General features: G+C 42.6%; 1 protein-coding gene across 2 annotated transcripts in view; it reads right to left on the reverse strand.

Annotated features, from left to right (window-relative positions):
* Positions 1-26,990, reverse strand: part of Col4a6 (collagen type IV alpha 6 chain) — a 309,693-nt gene that overhangs the window by 15,006 nt on the left and 267,697 nt on the right. Inside the window, exons 19-36 of one of the 2 annotated variants that reach the window (XM_045140832.1) lie at positions 26,082-26,231; positions 24,757-24,861; positions 21,634-21,794; positions 21,006-21,185; positions 20,273-20,456; positions 17,347-17,400; positions 13,971-14,042; positions 13,599-13,706; positions 12,398-12,619; positions 11,770-11,931; positions 10,016-10,186; positions 9,136-9,279; positions 6,542-6,667; positions 5,932-6,113; positions 3,411-3,474; positions 2,470-2,544; positions 1,678-1,785; positions 1,477-1,584 (exon numbers count right to left, since the gene is read on the reverse strand). In XM_045140832.1, the coding sequence (XP_044996767.1) occupies positions 1,477-1,584; positions 1,678-1,785; positions 2,470-2,544; positions 3,411-3,474; positions 5,932-6,113; positions 6,542-6,667; positions 9,136-9,279; positions 10,016-10,186; positions 11,770-11,931; positions 12,398-12,619; positions 13,599-13,706; positions 13,971-14,042; positions 17,347-17,400; positions 20,273-20,456; positions 21,006-21,185; positions 21,634-21,794; positions 24,757-24,861; positions 26,082-26,231 (2,376 nt within the window). The remainder of the gene's footprint in view (positions 1-1,476; positions 1,585-1,677; positions 1,786-2,469; positions 2,545-3,410; positions 3,475-5,931; positions 6,114-6,541; positions 6,668-9,135; positions 9,280-10,015; positions 10,187-11,769; positions 11,932-12,397; positions 12,620-13,598; positions 13,707-13,970; positions 14,043-17,346; positions 17,401-20,272; positions 20,457-21,005; positions 21,186-21,633; positions 21,795-24,756; positions 24,862-26,081; positions 26,232-26,990) is intronic. The other variant, XM_045140831.1, reaches the window with a different exon arrangement.

Genomic DNA, 26,990 nt, shown 5'->3' on the forward strand with positions numbered 1-26,990 from the left:
TTTAGTCACAGTGATGGAAACTTGCCTAATACATTAGTGTTTTGTTTTGTTTTTTTTTTTTTTTTTCTTGAGACAGGGTCTAATAAAGTCCAGACTGGCCTTAAACTCACTGTGTTGCTGAAGATGACATGAACCTTTCCCTACCTACACCTTTTTTCATCCAGAGTACTGGGGTTACCATTGTATGTACCATGACAGTTTATGCAGTGCTGATGCTTAATCACGGGTTTGCAGTGAATGACTAGGAGAATGGCAAGGACTTTGTCAACTGTGAACTACATTTCAAGCCCCTACAGTAGGCACCATTAAGAAGAATTTAAGAGTATCAATGCCAGAGTCTTGTGACACTATGTCCCAGAAACAGGACCCAGATATTTGCTGCCCTATTATTAAGAAGTCATGGAAAAACAGCTTATGCTGGGGGCAATGGCTTGGGCTTGGATATGGGTTGAATGTATCCCTCAAAGTCTTCAATATAGTTATGTTAAGAGATGGTGAGATCTTTAAGAGGCTTATTGGGCACTGGTTAGGTCCTTGGGCACACTGCCCTCAAAAGGGACTCAGGTAGTTTGTGGGACCCTGAGTTGATTCTTTTCAGAGTGAATTGTTGGGCTGGAGAGATGGCTTAGCGGTTAAGCGCTTGCCTGTGAAGCCTAAGGACCCTGGTTCGAGGCTCAGTTCCCCAGGTCCCACGTTAGCCAGATGCACAAAGGGGCGCACGCGTCTGGAGTTCGTTTGCAGAGGCTGGAAGCCCTGGCACGCCCATTCTCTCTCTCTCTCTCTCTATCTGTCTTTCTCTCTGTGTCTGTCGCTCTCAAATAAATAAAAAATTAAAAAAAAAAAGAGTGAATTGTTACTAGAAGAACATGACTGGGCCCACCCCTACCCTGTCTTCCTATTGACTCCTGATCTGTCTCTTGCTTGTTATCTGTTCTTGTTTGTAATCTGCCATAATACCATTCCCTCATGAGGTTAAATAGCTAGGGGGTGATCTTCATTACAGTCAGTGCCATGGCTATTTGGACTTTCAACACCCAGTCATCATTTCTTTTTGTTATTTTGAGGTAGGGTCTCACTGTAGCCCAGGTTGACCTGGAATTCACTATGAAGTCTCAGAGTGGCCTAGACCTCATGTCAATCCTCCTACCTTTGCCTCCTGAGCGCTGAGATTAAAAGTATGTTCCACCATGCCCAGCTGCCATCATTTTTTTTTAATAATTATGCAACCTCAAGGTTTTCATTATAATATTGGAAAGCTAATGTATATTCCTTATCAATACTTTTCTTCATGGAATCTATGTTCTTCTATTCCCACCCATACTTATTTATCTTATTTCTTCTTTCTCATTAATCCTCATGTGACACTACACCCCAGGCATGGCTCAACCTGGCTGCTGTCATCTAAGATGAAGTGGCTTCTCTCTGTTATTGTTAAAAAGACACTTTACTCCACTTTCTGCTTTCAAATACACATACCTTTAGGTCCCATTAATCCAGAGGGTCCGGGGGCACCAGCTGACCCTGGATGACCAGAGGAGCCTGGGAGGCCTGGGTCTCCTCTCATACCTAAAATTCCTTGAAGTCCTAAATGTGAAATCAAGGTAGAAGATGCGAATATTTTATGGTTTGACACTAATCCTAACTTCTTCAGAATAAAGTTGCCATGTTTCATAGTACCTGCAGAGCCAGGAAGGCCAGGATCTCCAGCAAGACCAGCGTTTCCACTTTCACCTTTATTTCCTGGATAACCTGGATCACCGACTAGTCCATCTTTTCCTTTCACACCTAGAAAATAAAAAAAAAAATGTTGAGCTATCATCCAGCATTAATTAAAAAAATGTTTATTTACTAAGAGAGAGAACATGTATACATGGGTGTGGTGCAAGGGCCTCTTGAGACTGTAAATGATGTCCAAACACATGGAACACATTGTGCATCAGGCTTTATGTGGGTACTGGGGAATCCAACCTGGTCCAGCAGGCTTTGCATGCAAGTACCTTTAAATGCTGAGTCATCTCCCTAGCCAGCATTCATAGCAGCGTATTTTCCAATTTAAAAGCATTAGCAGAAAAGTGAAAGCATTTTGAACTGATCCAGTGAAGAAAAATCTTGTGGCAGTTTTTCACATTTGGAAGTTATCACCTAATTGACAAGTAAGTAGGCTTGTTCTGAGTGTCTTCCCAAAACAAGAACAATGGCCCAAAATGTCTGAGCAGCAGTTTTACCAAGACTCAATAAACTAATAAGTGGGGAGGAATCATCCTAAAAGTCTTTGTCAGTGTATAACTCTTAAAGAAAGTGTAGAGTAGTTTTCTTGAGAACACTACAGGTAATGAGTTTCCAGAACTTTGCAGAGGTAAAGGAACTTAGGGATGGCCTCTAAAATTCCTTCCAGTCCTCAGTTCTGTGGAGTCTATAATGTACACAAAAGAAAAAACAAAAACAAAAACAAAAACATAGCAGCCTTACCTTTAAAACCTGGTTCACCAGGTGGTCCCTTGGGTCCTGGGATACCAGAAAGTTCAAGAGTCTGGCCCTGATCTCCTGGAGATATCAAAAGTTCTTTAAATTATCAAGAGGCAAGAATTATATGTAAGGAGTGCCACTCTTTTCATACAACTGTCTGGACAGAAATTGGCATTGATATCCAAGACCTCACAGTGCCTAGCAATACCTACACAAGACCTTCATGATAGGAGAAAAAGATAATGACATCAAATTAAAAGAGAGACTAATGGAGAGAGGGAGGGGATATGATGGAGAGCAGAGATATGAAGGGGAGATCAAAGGAGGGGGATACCATGGTTTGCTGTCTGTATGTATAGAAGTTGTCAATAAAAAATATACATATTAAAAAAGAGAGGCAATAGTTTATATTTTCACCAAAGAGATATCTTGAACATGGTTTCCTCCTCTTCAGGTTCAATGTAGTCAGAGGAGTGTCTTGAGAAAATTATTCTAACAAGAAATGTATATCAAATCTCCATTGAGAAACACATCACTAGATTCAGTATGCATAAGATGTATGTGAGTCCTAAAAGACGACCAGAATAGTGATGCCAGGAAACATGGGAAATTTTGCTGCTGCCTATCAGTCTGAGTTCATCATGGGAAGAGGCTCTCTGGAGATAAGGTTCTCCTGTTTGGTGCTGTTTGGAAGACAGATGGATCAAGTACAAAGCCAAAAGACAGTCAGTCTTTTTGTCCATGAAAGCGCTGGAGAGAGATCTTGGCAGGTACCATGGTTGGTTACATTACCTTTTTGGAACAAGTGTTACAGAGGGTGTTTGGCCAAATTCACTTCCCCCTAAACACAGTTCCACCCCCACCCCCCCCACAAGAGAACCCTTGATTGACAAAGTACCACTTTGGTCTAGAAAAAAATATCAGAAAAGAAAAATATTTCTTACCTTTTAAGCCTGGGAGACCAAATGCTCCTGGGAGTCCGGGAGCCCCAAGGAAACCCCGTGGACCCTTCAAGTCAATATGAGAATCATCATTTCTGGTCACAGCACAGTATTGCTCACCATCTCTCTCCTCCCCCTCCCCAATCCCTTTCCTGAAAGATGTTATCACATACTCTGTGTCAAATAGTCTGGGGGAGCGTATCTTGCAAAAGGGAAGGCACTGAATGAGAAGCAGACTTGCATACTACCATCTCCAAGTTAATTTTTATAATTCGTAATTTCCCATTGCCTATCAAAATCCAGATCCTGACAAATCAATGTATGGCTGCATTATCAAGCCTTATAAAATAAGCCAGGAGAGAGTCTGTCCCCAGACAGTCAGCGTGTCTAGTGCCAGAAGGTGCTACATGGGCGACTGGGGGAAATGACCAATATCTGTCCAAGCAACTCATTGTCTAACCTAATTAGCAACAAATAACCTGATGTGATGCCCACACAAGTGCAATATTGGCACACAGCCATGGTGAGGAACCAACTGCTCTTGATTTGGCTAACTGATCCCCTCAGTGGTATTAGACCCATACCTGGATCTGGGAAACAAGTCAGAACCATACCCAAACACAAGCCCACTCTCCAATATCAAGCTACCATCAATCATGGGGTACAAGAGGGCCTACACCTATCAAACTCTCTATCAAAAAAGTAAGTGTTATCTCAATTTTCAGGGTGCTAACTTACTCTCCATTGGAGAATCTGCTTCTCTTTTTCAGATAGATGCAGATCCTAAGGAGAGAGCTGCCCCAACATACCTCAAAAGGGGCCCAACTGAAACTAAGGACAATTGGCAAAACAAGCAAGGGTGCTGTTTTCCTGTGAACCAGATACCAGCACAAAGGGGAAGGAGACCAACACAGAGAAAAATCAACTCCTACCAAATCAGAGAGCCAGAGCCTCAGAGGCCCCCAACACCTCAGCACTGAAGCAGACCAAAAATGAACCCAACATGGGTCAGGGAAATTTTGCAGAAGAGGGGGCGGAAAGAATGTCAGAGTCACATGTTGGGTCATGATTTTCAGAGACATTTATCATACCAATAACTGTGGGCTAACTCCACAATGCACGAGCCATTTACATCAACAAGGAGGGTCCAATGGGAGGGGGTAGATCATAGATGAGCCTAAACAATGGTACCAAACTGCCTGCATTTGCTGAAAAGAAAACTAATAAATTAAATTTATATATATATATATATATTATATATATATATATATATATATATATATTACAGCTAGGCCAGCTACTCAATATACTTCGTAGGCAGTTGGCTATCTAATGCCAGCTCTAAAGTCCCAGCGCTCAGTAGGCAAAAGCAGGAGGATCATATGTTCCAGTTGAGCTGGAACTACATGTGAGACCCTGTCTCAAAAGAACAAATCAAAATAAAAGTAGTGTTACTTTATTATGCAGGGAGAGCCCTCTGCTACAGGTCCCAGTGTATAGGTGTAAAGGTGCTAGCATCTGAATGTGAATGAATGTTATCCATCTTCACAGGAAAGGCTGTTTGCAATGGTGGTTTGTCCAATATGTTCTGCATCTAAGTAGTGTCTATGTCAGCTTCTGTCAACAGTTGTACTCCTGTTATTTAATTTGGTTTGAGTCATTTGGAGGCATGTACTTAGTAAAGATGTATGTCAGGTAGTGCTTTGCACAGGAGGCTGAGTACTGGGATGAGTCACTGTGCTCCCTGGACTACCACCCAAGGTACACCTTCCATTCTGTGCCTGGCTTCATTATACTCATTGCTGTAGCTATAGCTCCAAATGCCTTCCCACTTTGTTTCCATCCTTTTTCTTATGTTGAGCAGTTAGGACCTTCAGTCTAGAAGTATTTAGTTTTCAACATTTTAGGCATGCATGTGTGTATTCTCCACATGATGGACTGACACTTTTGAGGACAGGGACTTTGCTTGCAGAGAGTCCTTGTTATCTGTTTCCTATCTGTTTGACACTGCTATGGTTTATACAGAGTGTGTTAGTGCACACCTGTAATCTCAGTGCTTTGGAGGTTGAAGCAGGATGATTAAGACTACACTTGATAACACAGTGAGTGAGGTGCAGACAAAAAACTTGTGAGGCAGTTCTTATTCTTGAGTGTCAGCAATCTCACTGAAGAGTTGAGGTTCCCCACAGAACTAACTAGATGGATGTGAACAGTGAGAAGTGCTGGCTGAGTAGCTCAGCAATCCCTGAGGCGATATTTGCCTGACCTGGAGCCTGAAGGGTAGGCAGGTACTGGCAATTCAAGGAAGCTTTGGTAAATGGGGAAGATAATGAGAGCAAAAGCACAGGGGGGATACTCAGGAAATTATGGAAACATGTGTCACCCATATGAAAAGAGCTCTTAGGGTGTTTTGAGAAAAGGCATTGGGAAACAGCTAGAGATCAGAAAGGATGGAACCTGAGGAATGGTCCCTTGCTTTAGAGGTTGTTTTAATGGTGGAGAGATAAGTACTGGGAACACTTACCCTTTCTCCTGGCATTCCTGGGAAACCTGTGATCCCCAGGGAACCCTTCAGGCCAGGTAAGCCCTGTCGTCCTATGGAGCCAGGCGAGCCTGGCCTTCCATTAAGTCCTTTGATGGCACTGGACTGTCCAGGAACTCCAGGTGGACCTGGTGGCCCTGGGATACCAGCCTCTCCTTTATCACCTTGCATAAAAACATAAAAAGAGATTTCTAAAGGACTGTGAACAACAGACAACCTGTTGGTCTAGGTGTAGATGCTCTGTGTCACAGATCAAGTGTTGGCTTAGTGGAGGAGCACATAACTGGGAAGGGTGAGGAGTGGTGGAAGGAGATGCCTTCATTCTTGTGGGTCTCAATTAGTCACTCTAGCTACATCACTGCATAAGCAGTTCAGTATCCATGCTTCACTATCTGCCAAGCTCTTTCACAGGTACCAGAGACTGTGGTTCAGAACATCAGTTCAACCTTAAGGTCTAAGTAACTGTCAGACTCTTAGACCCCATGCTGCTTCTGCTCTTGGAGGTGGGGATTGATTTTCTCAAGAAGGAAGCCAAAGCCTGGTTGTAAATCCTTTCTTAGGAATTTCTCTTGACCACCCCTTGTCTCAGCACCTCTTGGTCCAGGAAATCCATCTGGTCCAACTGGGCCTTGAGAACCTTTGTCTCCTTTAAACCAAAGATCCAACATTGGAGGTCTTAGGCTGGGTGTTCCAACTGGTCCTGGATCGCCTCTGTCTCCTGCAGGAAAGCACATCAGGCAATTAGTGTGAGAGACAGTGTAGACACCAAGATAGGCAAGGGATGACCTGTTCTTTCTTCCCACATTACCACTCAACCCACTTTCTTGGCTTTCCTCTCTTTTTCTCCAGCCCATCTCCTAACTCTATTTCTGTACCCTTCTCTCCCTCCAAACATAAAAGTCCATCAGCAACTTTAGAAACTACTCAAAACCCTCCTCCAAGGATACTCATTGAATGTATAGGCAAGGCCTCTGTTTAGGTTTGTATGTGTCCTCACTAAAGGCCCATGTAGGAAAGGCTTGAATCTCTGCCAGTGACACAGCTGGGGGCTGATGGGGTCTGTTGGGTAGAGCTGAGTAGGAGGCTGTTAAGTTACTGGGGACATACCCATGAAGGGAAGTGTGCAACTCTAGTTTCTTCCCCTCCCTCTCTCATTTAGCTACCATGAAGTGAGCAGCTTGCTCTTCCATGTGCTCCCTTCCATGATGTACTATGCTGCCCTGACCTCAAACTCAACAGAGCCAAGTGACCATAGACCTCGGAAACATTGAGCCAAAATAAAGCTTTCCTGTGTTCAGGTCTCAAGGCACTCAGAGGCTGTTGCAGCTGTAGTTCCCGATGGCTTAGGTACAGTTCACTCCATGGTAGACACTGGTATTGCACATATGGTGCTGATTTTGCAGACATTCATAACACAAGAATTTTGGAGTGAGAGAGATTTCCACCCAGATTTCAAAGGAAAGGCTGGGAGGTCAGGTAGGTAGAGTCTTGAGAGGAATCCTCTTATAGGGCAATGTGTAAGCTCTGAGAATGAAAATGAAGCTGTGATGGAGATGCCATGAATATAGAGATACTAGAAAATGTAAAAATACCAGCTGAGGGAAGATGTAGGCAGTTTGCAGAACCAGTCTAACAGAGTAGCAATGTGGGCTGCAGCAAGCAAAAAACTGCAGCAGGACTGTCTAAGACCTTGAGAATCCACATCCTCCCATGGGGTGCCCATAGTGCCAGACATGGATCATTAAAATTTAATATTTTCTAGGTAAATTTCAGTATTGCTTTGATCTGACCCTTCTTTTCTGTGCCTCTAGTCCTCCCGTTTAGAATAGGAATGATTCCTCATGTGCCATTGTCTCTTGGGCATATATAACTTGTTCAATTGAGTTTTTTTAATTTTTTCTTTTTGCATGTGAATATGTGTGTGGTGAATGTGGATGTGTGGGTGTGCATGAACCTGTGTGTGTGTGTGTGTGTGTGTGTGTGTGTGTGTGTGTGTGTGTGCATGTGAAGGCAAAAGGTCAATGGTAGGTGTTATCCTGAAGGTATGCCATCTACCTCTTTTTATTTTTAAAAAAAATTTATTATTTATTTATTTATTTGAGAGCAACACAGAAAGAGGTAGAGAGAGAGAGTGGGTGTGCCAGAGCTTCCAGCCACTGCAAACAAACTCCAGACGCATGTGCCTCCTTGTGCATCTGGCTAATGTGGGTCCTGGGGAATCAAGCCTTGAACTGGGGTCCTTTAGGCTTCATAGGCAAGTGCTTAACTGATAAGCTATCTCTCCAGCCCCATCTACGTCTTTTCAAGACAGAGTTTCTCACTGGCCTGGAGATAACCAATTAGGCTAGACTGGCTACCTAGTGAGCTCTAGGGATCCATCTGTCTCTGCCTCCCCAGTACTGTGATTATAAGTGTATACTACCATGCCTGGCATTTATGTGGGTACTAGGTATGGAATTCAGGTCCTCATTCTAGGCAAGGCAAGCACTTTATTTACCAACTAAGCTTTCTCCCCTAATCCCTCTTCTGCATTTTATAGGGGCTCACAACTAAGTTCACATTGAGTTTCAGAGGAGAACTGGGATTCAGATTTTTGAGCAAGGCTGGAAAAGTTTAAGGTTTTAGGGATTCTTAGAGATAGACTAAGTGCATTTTGCATTATGAGATGTATATAAGCCTTCGGAGGCCAGGGTGGTGGAATCTTTGAGTAGTGGAGCCTATTATAAAGAAATTAGGTCTTTGAGGGCATTCCATTGATTGAAGGGTACTGTGGAACTTTGGTCTCTTACTCTCTTAGGTTTGTTTCCCAGCTGCCATGATGTAAGTAGCTTGCTCCATCACATGCTCCTGCCATGTTGCTCTGCTTTGCCACAGTCCCAAAGGCAACAGGGGCAAGTGATCATGAACTGAAGCCTCTGAAACTGTGATCTAAAATAAACCTTTTCTTCCATTTGAATTGTTTATGTCAAGTATTTTGTTACAGTAATCCAAAGACTAACATATGTCCATAACACATATTCTTAACTCTGAAGTGCATGGTCTTTTGGTTTCAAGGGACTTAAACTGAGAAATCTAAAAAAACTCATATAATAGAGTTGATACAAACCACATGAATGACAAAGGTAACAAACAAAATATAAATAGAGAAACAAAGTAAGTGTTTTGGAATTCACTTTTCCCTCTTACCTTTTTCACCACGACTACCAGCCTGTCCGGGTTGTCCCACCTTTCCAAATGATCCAAAAATTCCCTTTAATCCATTTGCCCCAGGAATACCAGGAAGACCTGGCAGCCCAGGAAAACCTACTTGTCCAAAGGATCCTTTTTCACCTGAGAAAAAAATCAAGAATTTATTTTTAATATCATTTTTGTTTTGAATACAGGAAAATAAAAGGAGGTTCAGAGAAGTTGAAAGACTTGCCTAAAGTCACAAAGCTAAATTGTTGCAGAGAAAGGATTTGAATGCAAGTTACTCTAACTCCAATGTCTCAGGTACTACTAAACAGTTATTATAGATTCTATTACTCTCCAGAACAGGGGTATGGCACTAAACACCACAAAGGGTCATCAATATAGTAGGCCCTTCTGTTATGATTCTCTAAGTTCAGAGCACATGTGAGGTATAGAAAAGTCCAGGGCTGGAAGACAAGGAGATAAGATCTAACTTGTCCCTTCTGTTAACTAATTATGTGCTCCTGAGCTAGTTACTTTCCTGTGTTTAAAATGGAAATGTTGCTTACCCAACCAATGATGAGTATTGGGGCAATCATAGAAAGTGAGAGCTATGGGGCTCCAGGGTGTCATTCAATTGAGTGATCTCCCTTACTGCCATGAGCTTTTAAAACATGATATTTAGCCCAGTTTTCCACCCAATAAGCAGTGTGGGTGACTCACCTCAGGAGACAGTCTTCCTTTAGTGCTAGCCTTGTCCAGCTATCTTGCCATGTCTCCTTCCCTCCCTGTTTTCCATATTCCTCGCCAGAGAGGAGGGGACAAGCTGTCAAGCTGTGAGGCTGCTTTGGTAATCCCTGGACACTTCACTGACCTTCCTGACTACATCACTTACCCTTTTGTCCCAGAAGGCCTGGCAACCCAGTGACCCCTGGCAAGCCTGGGCTCCCAAGGAAGCCAGCTGGCCCTGGAGATCCAGGAAGGCCTTTTATCCCAGGTGGACCTTGTTTCCCAGCTGATCCAGGCTGACCTGTCTCTCCTCTTGGGCCCTTCTTTCCAGGATGTCCTGAATCATCATAGGGGAGAACAAAGGACAGCTACTTAGTGAGGCTTTGGCCATATCTGGGCAACAATCTATTTCCATTGTTTTTGATTGGTTGGCTTGCTGTGTTTTCAACATGGTCCTTTAACAAAGCTCCAAGTGAGCTGCTACCAGGCTGAGAGTGCTTAGCTAGTTGCAACATTAGCACCTATCACCCACAGTACCAGCCAAATGCCTAGTACTTCCAACACATCACAGTAGCCGGCAGAGAGACTGATTATAACTTCTTCCTTTATGAATGTGATTCATAGTGCAGCCTCTGAATGAAGCTCTGGGAAGCCAGGGTGGCAACTGGACTCCAGTTTCCTGGAACCTTCCACTCTGAATCAAGCGACAATGGCTGTTTCCTGAGCCAATTCGTGAAGTAGAGGTTAAAACTCAGCTGTTGTTCTAGCCTCTCAGGGAGTCTTGGATACAGGGCTGCCCTTTTAATCCCTCAAGCAAGCAGTTAAGTCAGCCAGTTCCTTGGCATTAGGGTTGAAAGACCCCCTGGTGCCAAGTACTGTAGAAACCCACAAGGCCCATTTGATCTCCTATGTATTCTGAGCTGTCTTTCACCACGCTTTAAGTTGGTCAATGGGATTAACCTTCTGAGCTGCTGCCAAAGTGGAATGTTCAGGTACAAAGCAAGGAAATTAAAAAACCAAAGGATTAAATCAATGACGACAGAGGTATTTGGGCCCCCGAGGACCTAAAATGAATGGCTGACTTAGCTTTCCAAGGAATGAAAAGCATCAAGTAGCTGTGAGCCCCAGGATTCCAATGGGAGGCTATGAAGGGGACTCCACAACAAGGGAAGGAAATTCAATGGAAGCCAAGCCCACAGCATGAGCTCAGGGATCCCTCCCCTTGTAAGTGGGGCCATGTTATAGTGGATAATCAGATAATTTCCTGGTGGGGGTCTTAGTCTGTGGGCTGTTTTTTGTAAACCCAGGCAGCTTATGTGAAGACCCCAGAAACACAGAAGTACAAAGAGAGACATAAAGGATATTAATGGCTCTGCAAATAACTCAGCTTCAGTCATTTGGCCAGTGACGTAGTCATTGAAGCAGTGAGGAAGGTAGTACAAGAAATGCAAACACAGTGCTGGAAGTAGGGGCTGCCAGGTCAAACTGTTGAGTGAAAATCACTTTTTGGCCATAGGCCCTCAGAGGCATGCTCCTGTGACTGGCAGACAGGAGTCACAGTTTACTCAAGCTGTTATGCATAAGCAGGGATTCCCATAGCCTCAATGAAGCCCATGGAGATGGATTCAACCTAACTGAAGACAGGGTAGCTCCTCTAAGTAAGGCCAGAGACAGGCCAAAGCATGGAAAATGGGTGTGAGGTCTTGGAGTACGGAGTGAGCAGTGATTTGCTGTCATAGTTTAAAAGCTAACTGTAGTAATGTGTTCTTTAGCACTGCCAGGGTGATTTGGGATTTGAAACTTGAAAGATGAAATCAAGATTCCCACCACATCACGTTGCTGCTATTGTCCCTTAGGATGCCTGGGCCCAGGACCTAGCTGAAGTCTGTCAATTTTGGATTCTTCCTTCTGCGGACCTACCTGAAGTGCCTCGAAGGCCTGGTGCTCCCGGAAGGCCAGATTTGCCCTTGATGCCGAATGGATCACCAGAACCTGGGGGTCCTGGCTGTCCAATTGGTCCTGATGCTCCAGAACTGCCCTGCTCACCTTTGGGGCCTAGCAAGCCAGGCTTTCCATTTAAACCTAATGAAATTAGGAGGCAGATAATCACAACCTGGGTAATTGGCAGGGACTGGGTCACCAAACCAACTTCCAGCAGAAGGCTTGCTTGGCCCAGGAAGCATTTCAGATAGCATCGTCTTCCCAGCTCTGGCCTTGTTGCTATTCCTAGCAGTAAATCAGAGGATTTATACATACATACATACATACATACATACATACATACATACACACACACACACACACATACATATATATATATATATATATAGGTTACGATTACTTCTTGCATTACTAAGACAGGACAATGGACTCTGGCTACATAAAGAAAATTTCCCCCAAAGGAAAGACAAAAGACTAGGTCCTTTTAACGTCCTGATTAATCAACCTTCCTATAATCATGCAAGCATTCATTCAGGTACTCATGCAAGGAGAACAGTCACTATAAGGTTTCCTAAAGGTTGTTAAAGGAGGGTGCAAGAAGAGTCACCAGTGGGTCCTGGAAGGCCAGAATCTCCAGGAAATCCTCTGTCCCCTGGCAATCCCTGTAGGCCTTGCTCGCCTGAAGCACCATTTTTGGCACCAAAGATGTCACCAGAGGCTCCCTTGGAACCTGGTAAACCTGTACTGCCAGCCTTCCCAGGTAAGCCATCTTTTCCAGGAAGCCCAGGAAATCCAGGCAAACCCTTGTCCCCACGAGGTCCAGGAAATCCTGTGTAAAAAGGCAAAAGTACAAGTCCATGGATGTTTAGAAGCAATTTGTTTGGATGGAGACCTGAGACAGATTTTAAGCTACTACGTAAATGAAGGGCAGCCACCTCTGTTCCTGGGAGAACTTACATATACTGAGCCAGTGGTTCTCTCTCTGTAAGGCTGGGTGCAGAGATTAGCAACCTTCTTTTGCTAGGGCTTGGCAGTTGCCGAGAGCATAGGTTACATATTGATACCTCTTGGCTAAAGCTAGGTCTCTTCTGCAATTTTCTAACTCTTCCTGTCATGTCCTTCTTGGGTTGGGAGAGGGTAATGGAAGGAACTGAGGCACTGATGAGTCCTGGAGTCTTGTGACCCAGGAAGAAAACCTAGCTGCATAGCAAAGGCAGTACAATTCCATCTCTAGTGACAGACTTCTGACTTTATCACAGAGTTTGTGCTCAATTGACCTTGCAAATGGGCTGAGAATTTGCCTTACTAATGAGTTCCCAGGTGATACAGATTCTGAACTAGGGAACACAGTTGGAGAACCACTGTTGCAGTGTAGTTCTGTGAAGCTAAGGTTGGAACAACAGGATATGAGAAAGGGAGTAAAAATAGACAGCTTCCTTTGGACTGAGATGAATCTCTTTTTCTTCTGACCTCTAATGTGTTCACCCAGGATACTGATATAGGACTTATAAGCAGACAACTGCAACATCTTGGCTCTATCACTAGAGCCTTGGTAATCTTGGGCAAGTTATTTTCTCTATGAGCATCCATTTCCTTATCTGAGAGTTAAGGCTTTGCCTCAGTTCATCTTACATGGCTTTACTGCTCTGTCGTGCTTCCATTCTATGGTTCTCTACTCTGTCTTCTTGGAAGTAAAATTAAACCACCTCAACCAAATAGCAGACTCAGATTTATGTCACTGATGGAGGGTGAAAACAATTCTAACACATGCACATAAAGGAGAAAGTTGTAACACCTCCTTTCCTTACCTGGCAGTTCTTGGAGACCAAGTAATCCTGGACTTCCACGTTCTCCTTTATTTCCATGTGTCCCAGGCTTACCTGGAATCCCAGGGAGGCCACGGGTACCTTTAGGACCTAAAAGTCCAATGTAAGCATTGAAAGGAAAGAAAACCAGCATGGTTAGATTTGACACACGATAGTCAGTTAATCCTAGCCTCTTTGAGGCCCTTTCCTATTCTTAATTTCCACGCCATACTCTCCAGCAGCTACTGTTTCCTCAGTCCCCAAAGCACCCAGGAGTAGGACTATGGATCCTCAAGTTCTACCAGGATCCTCTGCTTTCTTTTGCTAATAGCCATTAAAATATGCTTTTTGGTTTTCACTGGCCTCATTACATACCTGGGAATCCAGGTACTCCAGGAAATCCTGATGGACCATATGATCCAGGAATAACACAAGGCAAGGTGACTCCTGTAAATTATAAGATATGAAACTGTGAACCCACCAAGTCAAGGAAGTGTTGACCCAGCATGCTACTTTTCTTCTAATGAATGGTGCAACCATTTGGCAGCTGGCAGCACACACAGAAGGCTTGGCATTGGAAGCTCTTGGGAGTTACTACCAGTGCAATTGCTTATAGATGACAATGTCCTTAGTGTCAAAGTGCCAAAAGTCATTTAATGAACTATTAGTGCCTGGTGGGAAAGCAATCACCTAAGTAGTGGGAATTACCTAGAAAGCTTCCCTAGAGGTGGCCTGGGCAAGAGTAGAAGCAAAAAGCCATTGTCTGCTTACGCTGCCTTTTGATAGAGTCTATCCCTAGCATGGATGTTTGGGCTTAGTACTGAGGTTCCATTATACCTACATTACTAGATTGGAGGGGCTAAAGCTACAACCCCTCAAATTCACGTTTACTCTTTTTCTTGAAATGAGGCTTTCTCCAAACCATGGATCACTTTTAGCATAATTAATTTGTAGTTATTGAAAACTGTTGGTTGTCTTTAGCCAGATGTACCTATATGTCTAGTAGGTAATTACAATTGGGTTATTTTAGTACAATTCATTAGTGGTCCAGTGGAAATTATTGATTGCCCTTGGTCAGATATACTGCTAAACAAACACTTAAGACTTTTCTCTCAGTCATGACAGACAAATGGTGACCCTTCCCTCAGCTCATTATGTGAAACTGTCACCACTGCTACTCAGGGAGTAGTCAGTTTTGATATTTAAGATGCTGAAATTAGCATGCCTAGCTCTTCCTGTAGAAATTCTTCTGTGCTTATTCATAATGCAAATAAAGAGTCTGTAAGATCACAGGGGTGGAGAGGGATAGTAAAGTACAGATGAACAATAGTTTGTAGACTTTCTTAAGTGTCATTTACAAACAATTGCTATACTAATTAAAATTAGCCTTGTTTACACATTAAAACAATCCCACAAGGGTTGTCTTCAATCACTGAGACAATACTTTTAATATACTGCTATAGAATTTGCTTGTATTTAAAATAAGTCACAAATTATATTTCTGAAAACTATGTAAATAGATTATAATTATTTGTGCAAATTATGCATACTGCCTGTTCAGACTTTTTTGCATTTTTGTAAGATAGGGAAATATATATATAGAGAGAGAGGGAAATGGTGTGCCAGGGCCTCCAGCCACTGCTATCAAACTCCAGACATGTGCGCCATTTTGTGTGCATGTGCGACCCTGGGCACTTGTGTCAACTTGTGCATTTGGCTTACGTGTGATCTGGAGAGTGAACATGGGTCCTTAGGCTTCACAGGCAAGCATCTTAACTGCTAAGGCCTCTCTCTAGACCTGATCCAGACTTTTTACTCAACTGGCTATCATTCCTCCTCTGACTCCACTTCTGTTCTACAATATTAAGTTTTGGCCATTCCTAACCCACTTGTTTCAGTCCAAAATTAAGACTCGGAATTGAACAGTATAATGCACTGTGTATATTGGGCTCACAAGCAAGGTAGACTTGAGAGCCAGTGTTCAGGTTCTGCTAATCTGTACCTATGTGGGCAAGAAACTTGACTTCTCTGAGCCTCATGTGTAAAATGGGAACTCCCTCATGGTGTTTGTGAGGAATATATCAAAGAAAACTAGGAGGACTTGATGAAGGTGCCCAGCACTCTAGCCCATGTGCAATCAATAACAGTTCTTATCTTACAAATTGAGGAGTATTTAGAAGAGCTCTTGCAAGGCCATCCTCTGCTTTCTACCTCAGTCAGGTTCACAGTGCTTGGTAGCCTTGAAAACATTTTTTTGTTGTTTCTAGAGCTCAGGTTTTTACAGCCATACTTCTGCAGGTAGAGGAACAGCCATAAACCTGGATCATCTTCTATATGTGGTCACACCCACCTCCATTGTGCGATGCATTGAGATAGTAGAACCATTTCTGAGTGTTGCCTATTATGCAAATATGTTTTTTTTTACTATTTTGTTTTTATTTATTTATTTATGAGAGAGAGAGAGAGAGGAAGAGAAGAAAGAGAGGGCACACCAGAGCCTCTAGCTACTGCAAACAAACTCTAGACACAAGCAGCACCATATATGATGTGCTCGTGTGGATTCTGGAGAATCAAACTCGGGTCCTTAGGCTTCACAGGCAAGTGCATTAGCCACTAAGCCATCTCTCCAGCCTGGAAATATGGTTTATAGGAAAGCACCTTGTGGTGAGATGCTTCACTGGGAAGGTGCTTCCAACCCTCTGTCTGGAGTCTTTGAATAAGGCAGAAGAAACGCCTCTGTAACTGTGTCATGAGAGTGTCTACAAGGACTCTCCTACCCCAGACTCCCTTTGTAGTCCATCAGTTCCAATGTGTACAACTCTTACTATTGTACTCCTACTGCTGTATGAATGTCTTAGAAAGTATGGGTAAAACAGAACATTCCTGAGTTGAGTCCCAATTGATCAAAACAGTTTTGTAAATTCTTTTCACTTGCAACTGCCAGATCAAAGCAATTCCTTTAAAAGATAGGGTTAAGAACAGGCATCTACTCCAAGACAGAAAAAGTGATAATAAATAAATGGAATATGGGTAGAGACTAGAGCAAATCAAGGCATGTTTCCTTTCATAATTTCTCCTCATAATTTTGCCTCAGACTATACTGACCTATATAACTGTAAGGAAATTTTCAAAGAAGTAAGAAGATAGAAGACTTCATATCATACTGGTATATGACCTTTACTTTATAACACTATTTTTTGCTTGGCAATGTGAGTTCAGGTCATTCTCTTCAAAGCAGAAATCAGTTCTACCCCATGTACTGTTTTTTTAAGTTCACCAAATGAGCAAGTCATTCAGAATTTTTACCATGAATGCCAAAATTCATTTCTAGAAAAAAGGATCTTTGGTTGTCAACAGTCTATCATCTCAATTTATTCTGGGCCAAAAGCATAGAGATTAGACATGTGTGGCTCACTGCAGGTATCTGCTAAAGCAGGTTATGCAATTGCTTAAAGTAGAGATTAGTTAAGCCATCAACATGTACGGCAAAAAAAATCAGCTGCTCTGAGGAACTTCATACTTACTTTCTTCCCTCCTATCTCTGGAGGTGTGTGGTAAGCAGTCCTTAAGGCAGTGTCAGTGGCCAGTGATTGCCTCTGCTTCCCAGCCTCAGAACCAGCCTTCCCCCAAAAGGGGCTACAGCGTGGGGCCAAGGCCATAGTGAGTGTTAGAGAAAGAAAAAGTGAACAGAAAAGAAGGGCATTATGACAATCCTGGCATAAGAGAGCCTGCATATCTAGCTAGCTCTCACCTCCCTCTGTGCCTAGGTCTTCTTTACCAATGTTTTCCCTGCAGCAGCAATCACCTAGACCAATCAAGTCAAGAAGAAAATTAAATCAGGACAGAAGCATGTTGATGAACAAGGGAAGTCTTGTCCAGAGTCCAGATATACCCACAAATCATATTCATCATGGAGAATGAGTAGAGTGCTGGCATCCACACAGGACCAAGTATACAGTATCCACTGCAGTAATAACCTGGGTGATGGATTACATTGAGCATCTGGAGCCAGAGACTCTGGAAACAGCCAGTTGTCCGTGTGTCTGGGGTTTGGTAATAATTCACCATACTAGGTTGAAAGGCTACTAATGACTACATCCCCTTTTCCTGGCAATGCAGCTAGCCCCAGCCTGAGTTATGAGTGGTAGGAATAGGGAAATTTTGGAACAGCATCATACTTTTTGTGGCAACAGGAATGACTGCAATGAAAATTTCTGCACCCTACTTGTTTTTCTTTTAAAAAAAAATATTTATTTATTTATTTATTTGAGAGAAAAAGGCGGGGGGGGGAGGAGAACAGGTGAACCAGGACCTCCAGCCACCGCAAATGAACTCCAGATGCATGTGCCCCCTTGTGCATCTGGCTTACGTGGGTCCTGGGGAGTCGAACCGGGATCCCCTGGCTTTGCAGGCAAATGCCTTAACCGCTAAGCCATCCCTCCAGCCCATTGTTTTTATTTTGCTTTTTATTTTTATTTATTTATTTGAAAGTGACAGACAGAGAAAGAGGCAAAGAGAGAGACAGAGAATGGGCACGCCAGGGCCACCAGCAGCTACAAATGAATGCCAGATGCATAAGCCCCCTTGTGCATCTGGCTAACGTGGGTCCTTGAACCAGGGTCCTTATGCTTCACAGGCAAGCGCTTAACTGCTAAGCCATCTCTCCAGCCCCCTGCTTGCTTTTAAATGATGTGTAAAGCATAGAAGGAAAAGGAATATTCCAAATGAAGTATTTGCTTAGAAAGTCTAGGTACTGCACCAGGGTGTTTTATGCATAAGGCATCTTCCAAGTCGGAGCTAACTATAGCCTTATGTTCTTGAGAACTTTCTGTTTTCAGGAACCAGTCAAGTTTGGGGTAGAAATGAACACATGGGCTTCCTTCTGTTGCTACAGCTTCTTCTTGAACAGTTGTAATATTGATAATATGAGGAAGATTTGAGGGTGTGTAATTGTATAGATGTCATACTATTAAAAATCAATTTAACCTAGCACAAGGAGTTGACCTACTGTGACCCATCAACCAGCAGAAGGGAGGTGGAATGATCACATATAATATTTCTGGGGACAGGTTTGACTCAACTACAGCTGAAAACAAGACTTTCAAATATCAAACTTTCAAAGCTATAGTTGAAAACGTCACTTCTAAAAGTCAAACTGCTATCTTGATACAATCTGGACTGGAGATACAGAGCATTTGCCTACCATATCTCAGGCCCTGAGTTCCATTCCACACACAAAAAATTCCTCATCACCTTCATAAAATTTTTTGAAATAAAATATTTACCTTAAGATTTGTTTTGTTTTGTTTTTGGAGGTAGGGTCTTGTACTAGCCCAGGGTGGCCTTGAACTCATGGCAATTCTCCTACCTCTGCCTCCTGAGTGCTGGGATTAAAGTCATGCACCACCACACCTGCCCCCTTTTTAAAGATTCTTGAATGATCAAGTTTTAACTTGCACCATCATGTTTACTACATAAATTAAAACAGATTTTAAAATAAAATTTACAGGACATAGTATCTCTTTTATTAATCACTCAAAATGATAAAGTGGCAATAGAAGCAGTAAGTTTAAGAAATAGCACTTTGATTATTGGGAAAGACTTTTCTTCTGCAAGTAAATATTAGTTTCCTAAGGATCATTGTGTTATTTTAGGCAAGTTCAGAAAAGCTAAGCAGTACCTTCCAGAGTATCCAGAGACTTTACAATGTGTTTGGAAAGAACAAAAACATTCATGGAATCAGACATAATTTAAGTGGTAATGGCACACTGTGTGGGTCAAAGAGAAGCTAAATGGAAGGAGGTATCAAATTGTCAGCACTGTTCATAAGTAGAGTTGAATGGGAAAAGTCTGCAGGTAGAAAATGTGAGACTACTTAGGAAGTTGTCATTCACTCACTTAATCCAGTCATCTATCACAAAATCATAGGGGTATTTGATAAAGTAGGCATGAGCAAATGAGGTCTTAGTAGCAAGAAAATAAATGAAAGAATATGATACAATTCTAAGGAAAAACAAGAGATAACTTTAAAATTTCAAAATTCCAATGAGTATAGGAAGTGTGGTGTCATTAATGGAAACATAGACATTGTAGAAGACACAAATTAGAATAATGGGTCTTCTGGCTGCAGGAAAAATGGAGTTATCAGTACAGGACCTTCTAAGTAAGAATGGTGGATATTATATTCCTTGATATTCAATAGGAAAATAAATCTAAAGGAAGTAAATGGATCACATAAAATTAGACTAGTTTATGTGTTAAAACTGAGATTCTATCAGTTAAGAACAAAGTTCTCTTCTGATATTATCATATAACTTAGAGGACAACTTATTCAATCCCCCTTACCATTATGACATTTGCCACACATGGTCACCCTCCTTCTCAATAAATTGTTCCAGGAATTATGAGCTTATAACTTGCTTATTTGGTTCTGCAACATATTGATATGGCTCTGTTAGGAGGCACTTTACTAAGTATAGCCAAAATGTATATTCTTCCACTTTTTCAACATACTACAACACAATTGTACTCCTTTCCGTACTTGCAAACCATTAAAATGATTGAAAGTAATGATTATGGTTAGCCAAGTCTTTTTTTATGACACATTTCATGTATCTGCATCATGTCCTCTGTCCATCTATTTTCTAAGTCCAAAGTCATCTGATTGCATGATTCACCTGGAGCTCCACGGAGGCCTTGTTGCCCTGGTAACCCATCTATTCCTTTATCTCCAGGAAGTCCACGAGATCCAGGAAGTCCGGGCAGCCCAATGCCTGGGGGGCCAGTTGGTCCATCACGGCCCTTTTCACCAGGAAGTCCAGGTGACCCCTTTTCACCTGGGAAGCCAGATCCACTGTCTCCCTAGACAACAAATTAAAAAAAAGGAATGAATATCCATCTTAGAAACTCATCTGAGCAGGACTTTGAGCACAGGAAAGGTGTAGTCATTGTGAAAAATTCTTTGTGTTTGTGTGAAACTTCTCCATCGTCTAGTTTATCAATCAACCTTTTCTGAGTTTTGTTGGTGGGAATGAGTCTGGTCAATTATGGATGGTATGGTAGTACAAAAGGTTCTGGATGGGTGTAGAGGGGATTGGTGTAGGGTAGGCAATGTGAAAGACACTAGCAACTTGAAAGAGAGAGTCATTGAGAACTTAAACCATTTTTAAAACATATAGTCAATTATTACTAATGCTTATCAAATGAGATGGTGAGCACTCAGAAAGATTCCCATTTTACAAAAATAAATAAATAAGATCATGGAGTACATGGATCAGAGGAAGAGGTGGGCAGGACACGGTGTTCTAGACTCTTTGTCCTGCCATGTCCCATGGCCCAGTGGCTATCAGATCCTCCCTAAGTCAAGCATGATGACTTACAGAGCTAATAATTCAGGAATGATCAACTTACCTTAGGGCCTGGCAAGCCTGGCAAACCTGGTACTCCATCCTTGCCTGGGGCTCCTGCTATACCAGGGAAACCCTGAGGGCCACGATCACCTTTGTCTCCTGATAGTCCAGATCCTCTACTGACATTTGATTCACCTTTCTTTCCTTTGGGGCCTACATGACCTGGAGGTCCAAATAACCCCTGACAAAGAAAAAACAAGCAATGATTGGGTGATACAGACTTTATAACATTGTGGTACTTAGCAAAAGTATGGCCTAAAGCAAGTCTGTGGGTACATTTTGGCATTATTTAGGCACTTGGTTGTGTTACTATATTGGATAATTATTGACCATTTTCTGTATCTTTTGAAAATTTTGGAATCTTTGAGGATTTAAATTCCTATTTTATCTTTAGAACTTAGCACAGTACTGGGCAAATGCCAGTAATTGTGTGGAAACCACAGGTAGGTTAAAGCAGCAAGGGATGTTGAGACCATATAATGAAACTTTTTCGTGTTTTAGATCAAAACCCCATAGTTCTTTCTTATTTCTATCTTTCTTTCATGTGCTTTAACTAAGTGAGTGGAAGGGAGAATAGAACCTTTGAAAGCTCCCACTGCTCCCTCATGGTGAAGTTAGATAAGACTTACTGGAGTCCCCGCTGGGCCAGGTGTACCCTCAGTGCCTGGATCTCCTCTGGTTCCTTTAAGGCCTGGGAGGCCAATGAGACCTTGTGGCCCAGGCAGGCCTGGTTCTCCAGGTGGTCCAGTGTTGGGAACACCACCATCACAAGCACAAAACCCAGCGTCCCCTGGGGGAAAAACAGACACTATCAAACAAAATGGACTCTGAGACCTGATAGTGGTTACTTGTGACTTGCAAAACATCCCTTGGAGGGAATCAAATGGCTAGCAGAGACTCAACTGGACTGGAAACATTGTCTGTTAGAGTGCATTTGTACTATTGATTTGGTTTTCACTAGTCTGGATGAGCCTCAGCCATTGACCAGTCTGTTGTTGAGATTTATTGGTTAAAACTCAACTGAAAGTCTGGAATGTAAATGACATAAAAGTTGCCTTCACCAAAATGTTGAATTGTTTTGCATATGTATGTTTGTGGAATAAACATGTCATGTTTATTCCACATGTGTTAGGGGGTGTATTTTCATGTACACATGGAGGCCAGAAGTTGAGGTCAAATGGCTTCCTAGATTTATAGCACTACATTGGATTTTAAAGATAAATTTTATTTATTTGTTTGAAAGAGAGAGAGAGAGAGGCAGTTGGAGAGAGAGAGAGATAAAGACAGAGACAGAGTGAGACAGAGAGAATGAGAGAATGGGTGTGCCAGGACCTTTGGCCCCAGATGCATGTGCTACCTTGTGCATTGGCTTATATGAGTACTGGGAAATTGAACTTGAGGCCTTTGGCTTTGCAGGCAAGTGCCTTAACCTCTAAGCCATCTTTTCAGCCCTCCACTATAACTTTTCTTTTAAAGTTTATTTATTTATTTGAGAGACAGAAAGTGGGGGGGGGAGTTAGAGAGAAAGCATGGGCAGAAGAAGGCATCCTGCCACTGCAAATGAACTCCAGAAGCATGTGCTACCTTGCACATCTGGCTTTACATGGGTACTGGGGAACTGAACCTGGACTATTAGACTTTGAAAACAAGTGCCTTTAACTGCTGAGCCATTTCTTCAGCCCCAGCTGTAATTTTTTAGACAGTATCTCTCACTGAATGTGTAGCTCATGGATTCAACTAGACTAATTAGCCAGCAAACCCTAAGGATCCTCTTGTCTTTGCTTCTCCAGCACTGGGATTACAGGTGTACAATTCTGCACCTGGATTTTATATGGGTGCATAGGATCTGAACTCAGTTCCTCATGTGTGTTGCAATCACTCTACTAAATAAGCCATCTCCTTTTGTTCACATACACACACGAGAAAAAAGTCAGACTTATGATAGGGATTTGAGCAACATAATTGCTTAAGAGTTGCTAAGGAGTCACTAGTATATAACCTAACCACCTACACTATTTCCATGAGCAACCTGCAGAATGAGAATTGGCAACAATGTGGGCAGCTAATTCCCCAAAGATACTGAAGGATCTCATCTTACCTTCAGAAAACTGGAAACCCTAGAAATTTTGGACGAACTGTCTGTCCTTTAGATTAGTACAGATTGAGTTTACATGGCCCCAAACATGAAATAGTTTAGATTTAGATTTTTTTTTTAAATACCACTATGCTTAACTGGTAAAGGTCTATGCAAGTATTTCAAAATCCAAAGACTATGAAATCTGAAATATTTCTGGTCCCAAGCATTCTGAATAAGAAGCAGTCAATCTATACTTCCTAAGTGTGATCCTGGACTCCCTTCATGAGTCAGCTGTGATGCTGATTTACAAGGCAGCTTGCTGGGCTCCATCCTAGTACTAATTAGTCAGATTCTTGGGAGGCCAGACATAAACATCTCATGTTTAATAACCTTCCCAAGGAGGTTCCCAGATATGATGATGCTTGAGAATCATTATCTCTGACTCATACTTAGAGAAAACCTTTTGGCTCCATGAAAATGCAAAAAGGATAGCATTATAGGTGTCCTTGTTTTAGGAGCAGAAATGGTGTTGAGAAACACAGCAGCTTTGTAGTAGACAGAAAAGGGCCCAAATTAACATCACAAGCCCAAGTCCAGACTTCCAATTTAATGTCCTTTCCCCTCCAACAGTCTTCTTTGGATATGAAGGATAGGGAACAAAATTTCCAAAGTTGATCAAGTCCTGAAACTCTGAAACACTTAGGCAGTGACTTTTTACTGCAGAGCAATGAGAAAGGAGAGGAGTTAGAACTGTTTTTGGGGCTGAGGATAGCTGCTAATTCCTGGAAAGAAGGCATGAGAGCACAGGTACCTGAACTCCTACCCCATCCCTCAAGTTCTCTTTAGTTGGTACATTCATTTTTCCATCATCCAATCCTGGGCTGCAACCATAATAAATGGACTGGTTTGAATGTCTCCCAGAGTAAAGAACATGGAAATTACCCAAGGCAGTAAGAAGACAGAGAAAAGCAGTACAACTGAAGGCTAGGTTTATTGATCAGCTTGTTAGTAGTTAGCTTTTCTAGCATGTCAGGACTTGACCTCTAAAGTATGGTTCAGGCTAAATGTGATGGTGAGTATACAGCCTTGGCCTTTCAAACTTGGAGGAGTTGTACTAGTTACCACCCTGGGCTGGTGGCAATAACTTTTGTAGGTACTGGGGTAGGAAGAACAGCTCACAGAGGTAGGGAGATTGCTCAGTAGTTACAAGTGCTTGCCACAACAACATGAGAGCCTGAGTTTGGAGCTCCAGAACCCATCTACAATGTCAGGCATGGTGGTATGCCTATAACCACAGCTCTGGGGAGGCAAAGACAGGGAATCTCTGAGGTTCACCAGTTAGGTAGTCTAGCCAAATCAGTGAGCTTTGGGTTCACTGAGAGAATATTTCAAAAAATAAGGTGGAGAACAATTGAGAAAGACATCCAACATCAACCCCTGGATTCTACATGCATACACACATGTTTTACTTTGTCTTGTGTGACCTCGATTTCTAGTTTCAGTCTTAGAACTCTAATTATAACATTTCCATCAATTCTATACCCCAAAGCTCTCAAGAGCCTACATTGCTTTTGATCAAGTTCCCAAGGCTGTCAATTCTGTTAACTTTCTCATTCCCCATAATGCCTTCTCAAAGGATCTTTGGAAACAAAGATATTCAAGGGGACAGAATTACCTTTTATTCCTTTGAAGCCTGGGTTTCCTTTTGGACCTTGTTCACCTCGGAGACCAGGGAACCCAGGCTTTCTGATGGGCAGGAGTCTAGTTTCGAGTGAAGCATCTGCAGGAAAAATAAAATAAAAACATAAAAGGTTGGAGGCTGATATAGTCACCCAATTCATCTCCACACATAATTCCCTAGTTCCTTGAGGTTCAACATCCAGCACAGGGGAAAAATATCCAAGATAAAGATCCCCACTCCAAAGTCTGTGGCAAGAGATCAACAAGATTCTTGATTGGCTCTATTCATTTTGCTAACACAGATTGTTATGTCCCAGGTAGTGTACTAGGTACTGAGCATTCAATGATGAACAAGGTAACTTCAATAACTCAGCAGTGCCTATGGCTATCCCAGAAAGTCTTCTTAGGGGTAAAGAGGAGACAGGTGCCAGCTGAGTGGTCCAAAGATTTAGAATACAAAGACACGTTTGGGAATACTTCTCGTTTTTCACTACCAATATGGAATTCCATGCTCAGGGAGATGGATTGGTGATTATGAGCATGTGCCACTTAATCATGAGGGTTTCTTGGGCTGGAGACTACCAAGTACAACTCCCCAGAACCCATGTAAATAGTTGGCTGTGGCTACATACTTCTGTTAGCCCCAGTTTCAAGGGGATGGGATGGAGCTCAGATAATCACTGGGGCTCACTGACAGACAGCAGCTCTAGACTGAGGGAGGGACCATGCCTCAAGGACTCAAGGAATGAGAGAAGGGCATTCAATGTTCTCTTCTGGATTCTGCATGCATGAGCATCTACAACACATGGTACACATACAACCCCCTACCCCGTACAAAATCCAAGAGAATAGGCTCTGTGAATTAACTAACTGATATTTCTTTACTTAGTATTTGGATCAAATCCAGTGCCTTCACATGTCAAGCAAGCCTTCTACCACTGCTCCTCTGTATAGGCTTTTAGCAGCCATCTTGAGGATATAGGCATGGCTTCTCTATCCTTGCGCTCTCATCCGACTTCAGTGAAGCCCTGTGGATCAGGAGAAGCTCAAAAGAGTCTATACTGCTTCCTCAGAAGCTGAAAAGCCAAAGGCTCTGGTTGTGAAAGCAGTGTAAGCTGGAAGAGGAAGGCTACCCAAGCTTGCTTTTTCATTGATGATGCAAACTCCACTATAGTTGGTGCTAGTAGAGGCAGAGATGACTTTAGAGGGGATGCTGTTGTTATTGCTGCTCCTCTTGAGGTTATGTGTCCTGGCTGAGCTGTTTTACCTGTGAGACCACACCTGAGTCTCAATACCAAAGAGAAAAAACAAATAACTTACTAGGTAAGCCTGATGGGCCTGGCGGGCCTGGCAAGCCTGGTAAGCCAACTCTGCCAGGCAGGCCATTTTTCCCAATGGTGGTGAGGCCTGGGTTTCCTTGGTTTCCCTTCAGGCCTGGAAATCCCCGAGGTCCAAGAGTACCTGGAAGACCTGGAAAAATAAGGCCACATAAGATGCCCATCACACCACTCCACTCTTCAGGGACATTCCATTCTGTAGTGCATCAGAGTGAGAAAGGTCCTAGGGGATCAATCACCCAACCTCTTGGGAACCTGAAGCCCAAAGAAGAGAGAAGTCATGGACTCAGTTTCTTAGTGGCAAACTTGTTAGGGAAACCTGGGTCTTTAGCCTGTAACTTCTTCATTTCTTCCATTTTGGTGCTGGGCCTAGCTATGTATTTCCTTCAAACTGCCTTTGAAACACAATTATCCTTACAGAGGCTCCTCTCCAGGGAATTAGAATCAGTCATGTCTGTGGCTTTATATTCTGATCAACCCTGCCTCCCTGCCTCTGGCATACTCTTTCCTATTCTGCTTGCCATTTCAGAATGAGATATGGACATGCTCCTCTGGTGATTGATTCAACACTACCACCCATAAGGACCGTGGGACCATTTAGTGATTGAGTTAAACCTAGAGGAGGGTCTGGGTACAGATTTTCCTCTGGGCCTCTGTTAGACCTTCTTGGTAAGCATCACCTTGAATGGTATATCCACAGAAGGGTGAAAGCTAAATACAGGCCTCTTGTTTCTGTGAACCTCAATGACAGCCTGGAATTAACTTTTCAGTTGTGATATTAATTTAGGTCAAAGACAATTTGCTCACCTAGAACTTATTCCTATATACATCAGTTTTAGTCTGACAGTGGGAGAAGCTACTGACTATAGTCTATCTTTCCTTTGAGCTTGAC

Source organism: Jaculus jaculus, chromosome X (genome assembly GCF_020740685.1).
Source record: "Jaculus jaculus isolate mJacJac1 chromosome X, mJacJac1.mat.Y.cur, whole genome shotgun sequence".
Lineage (NCBI taxonomy): Eukaryota > Metazoa > Chordata > Mammalia > Rodentia > Dipodidae > Jaculus > Jaculus jaculus.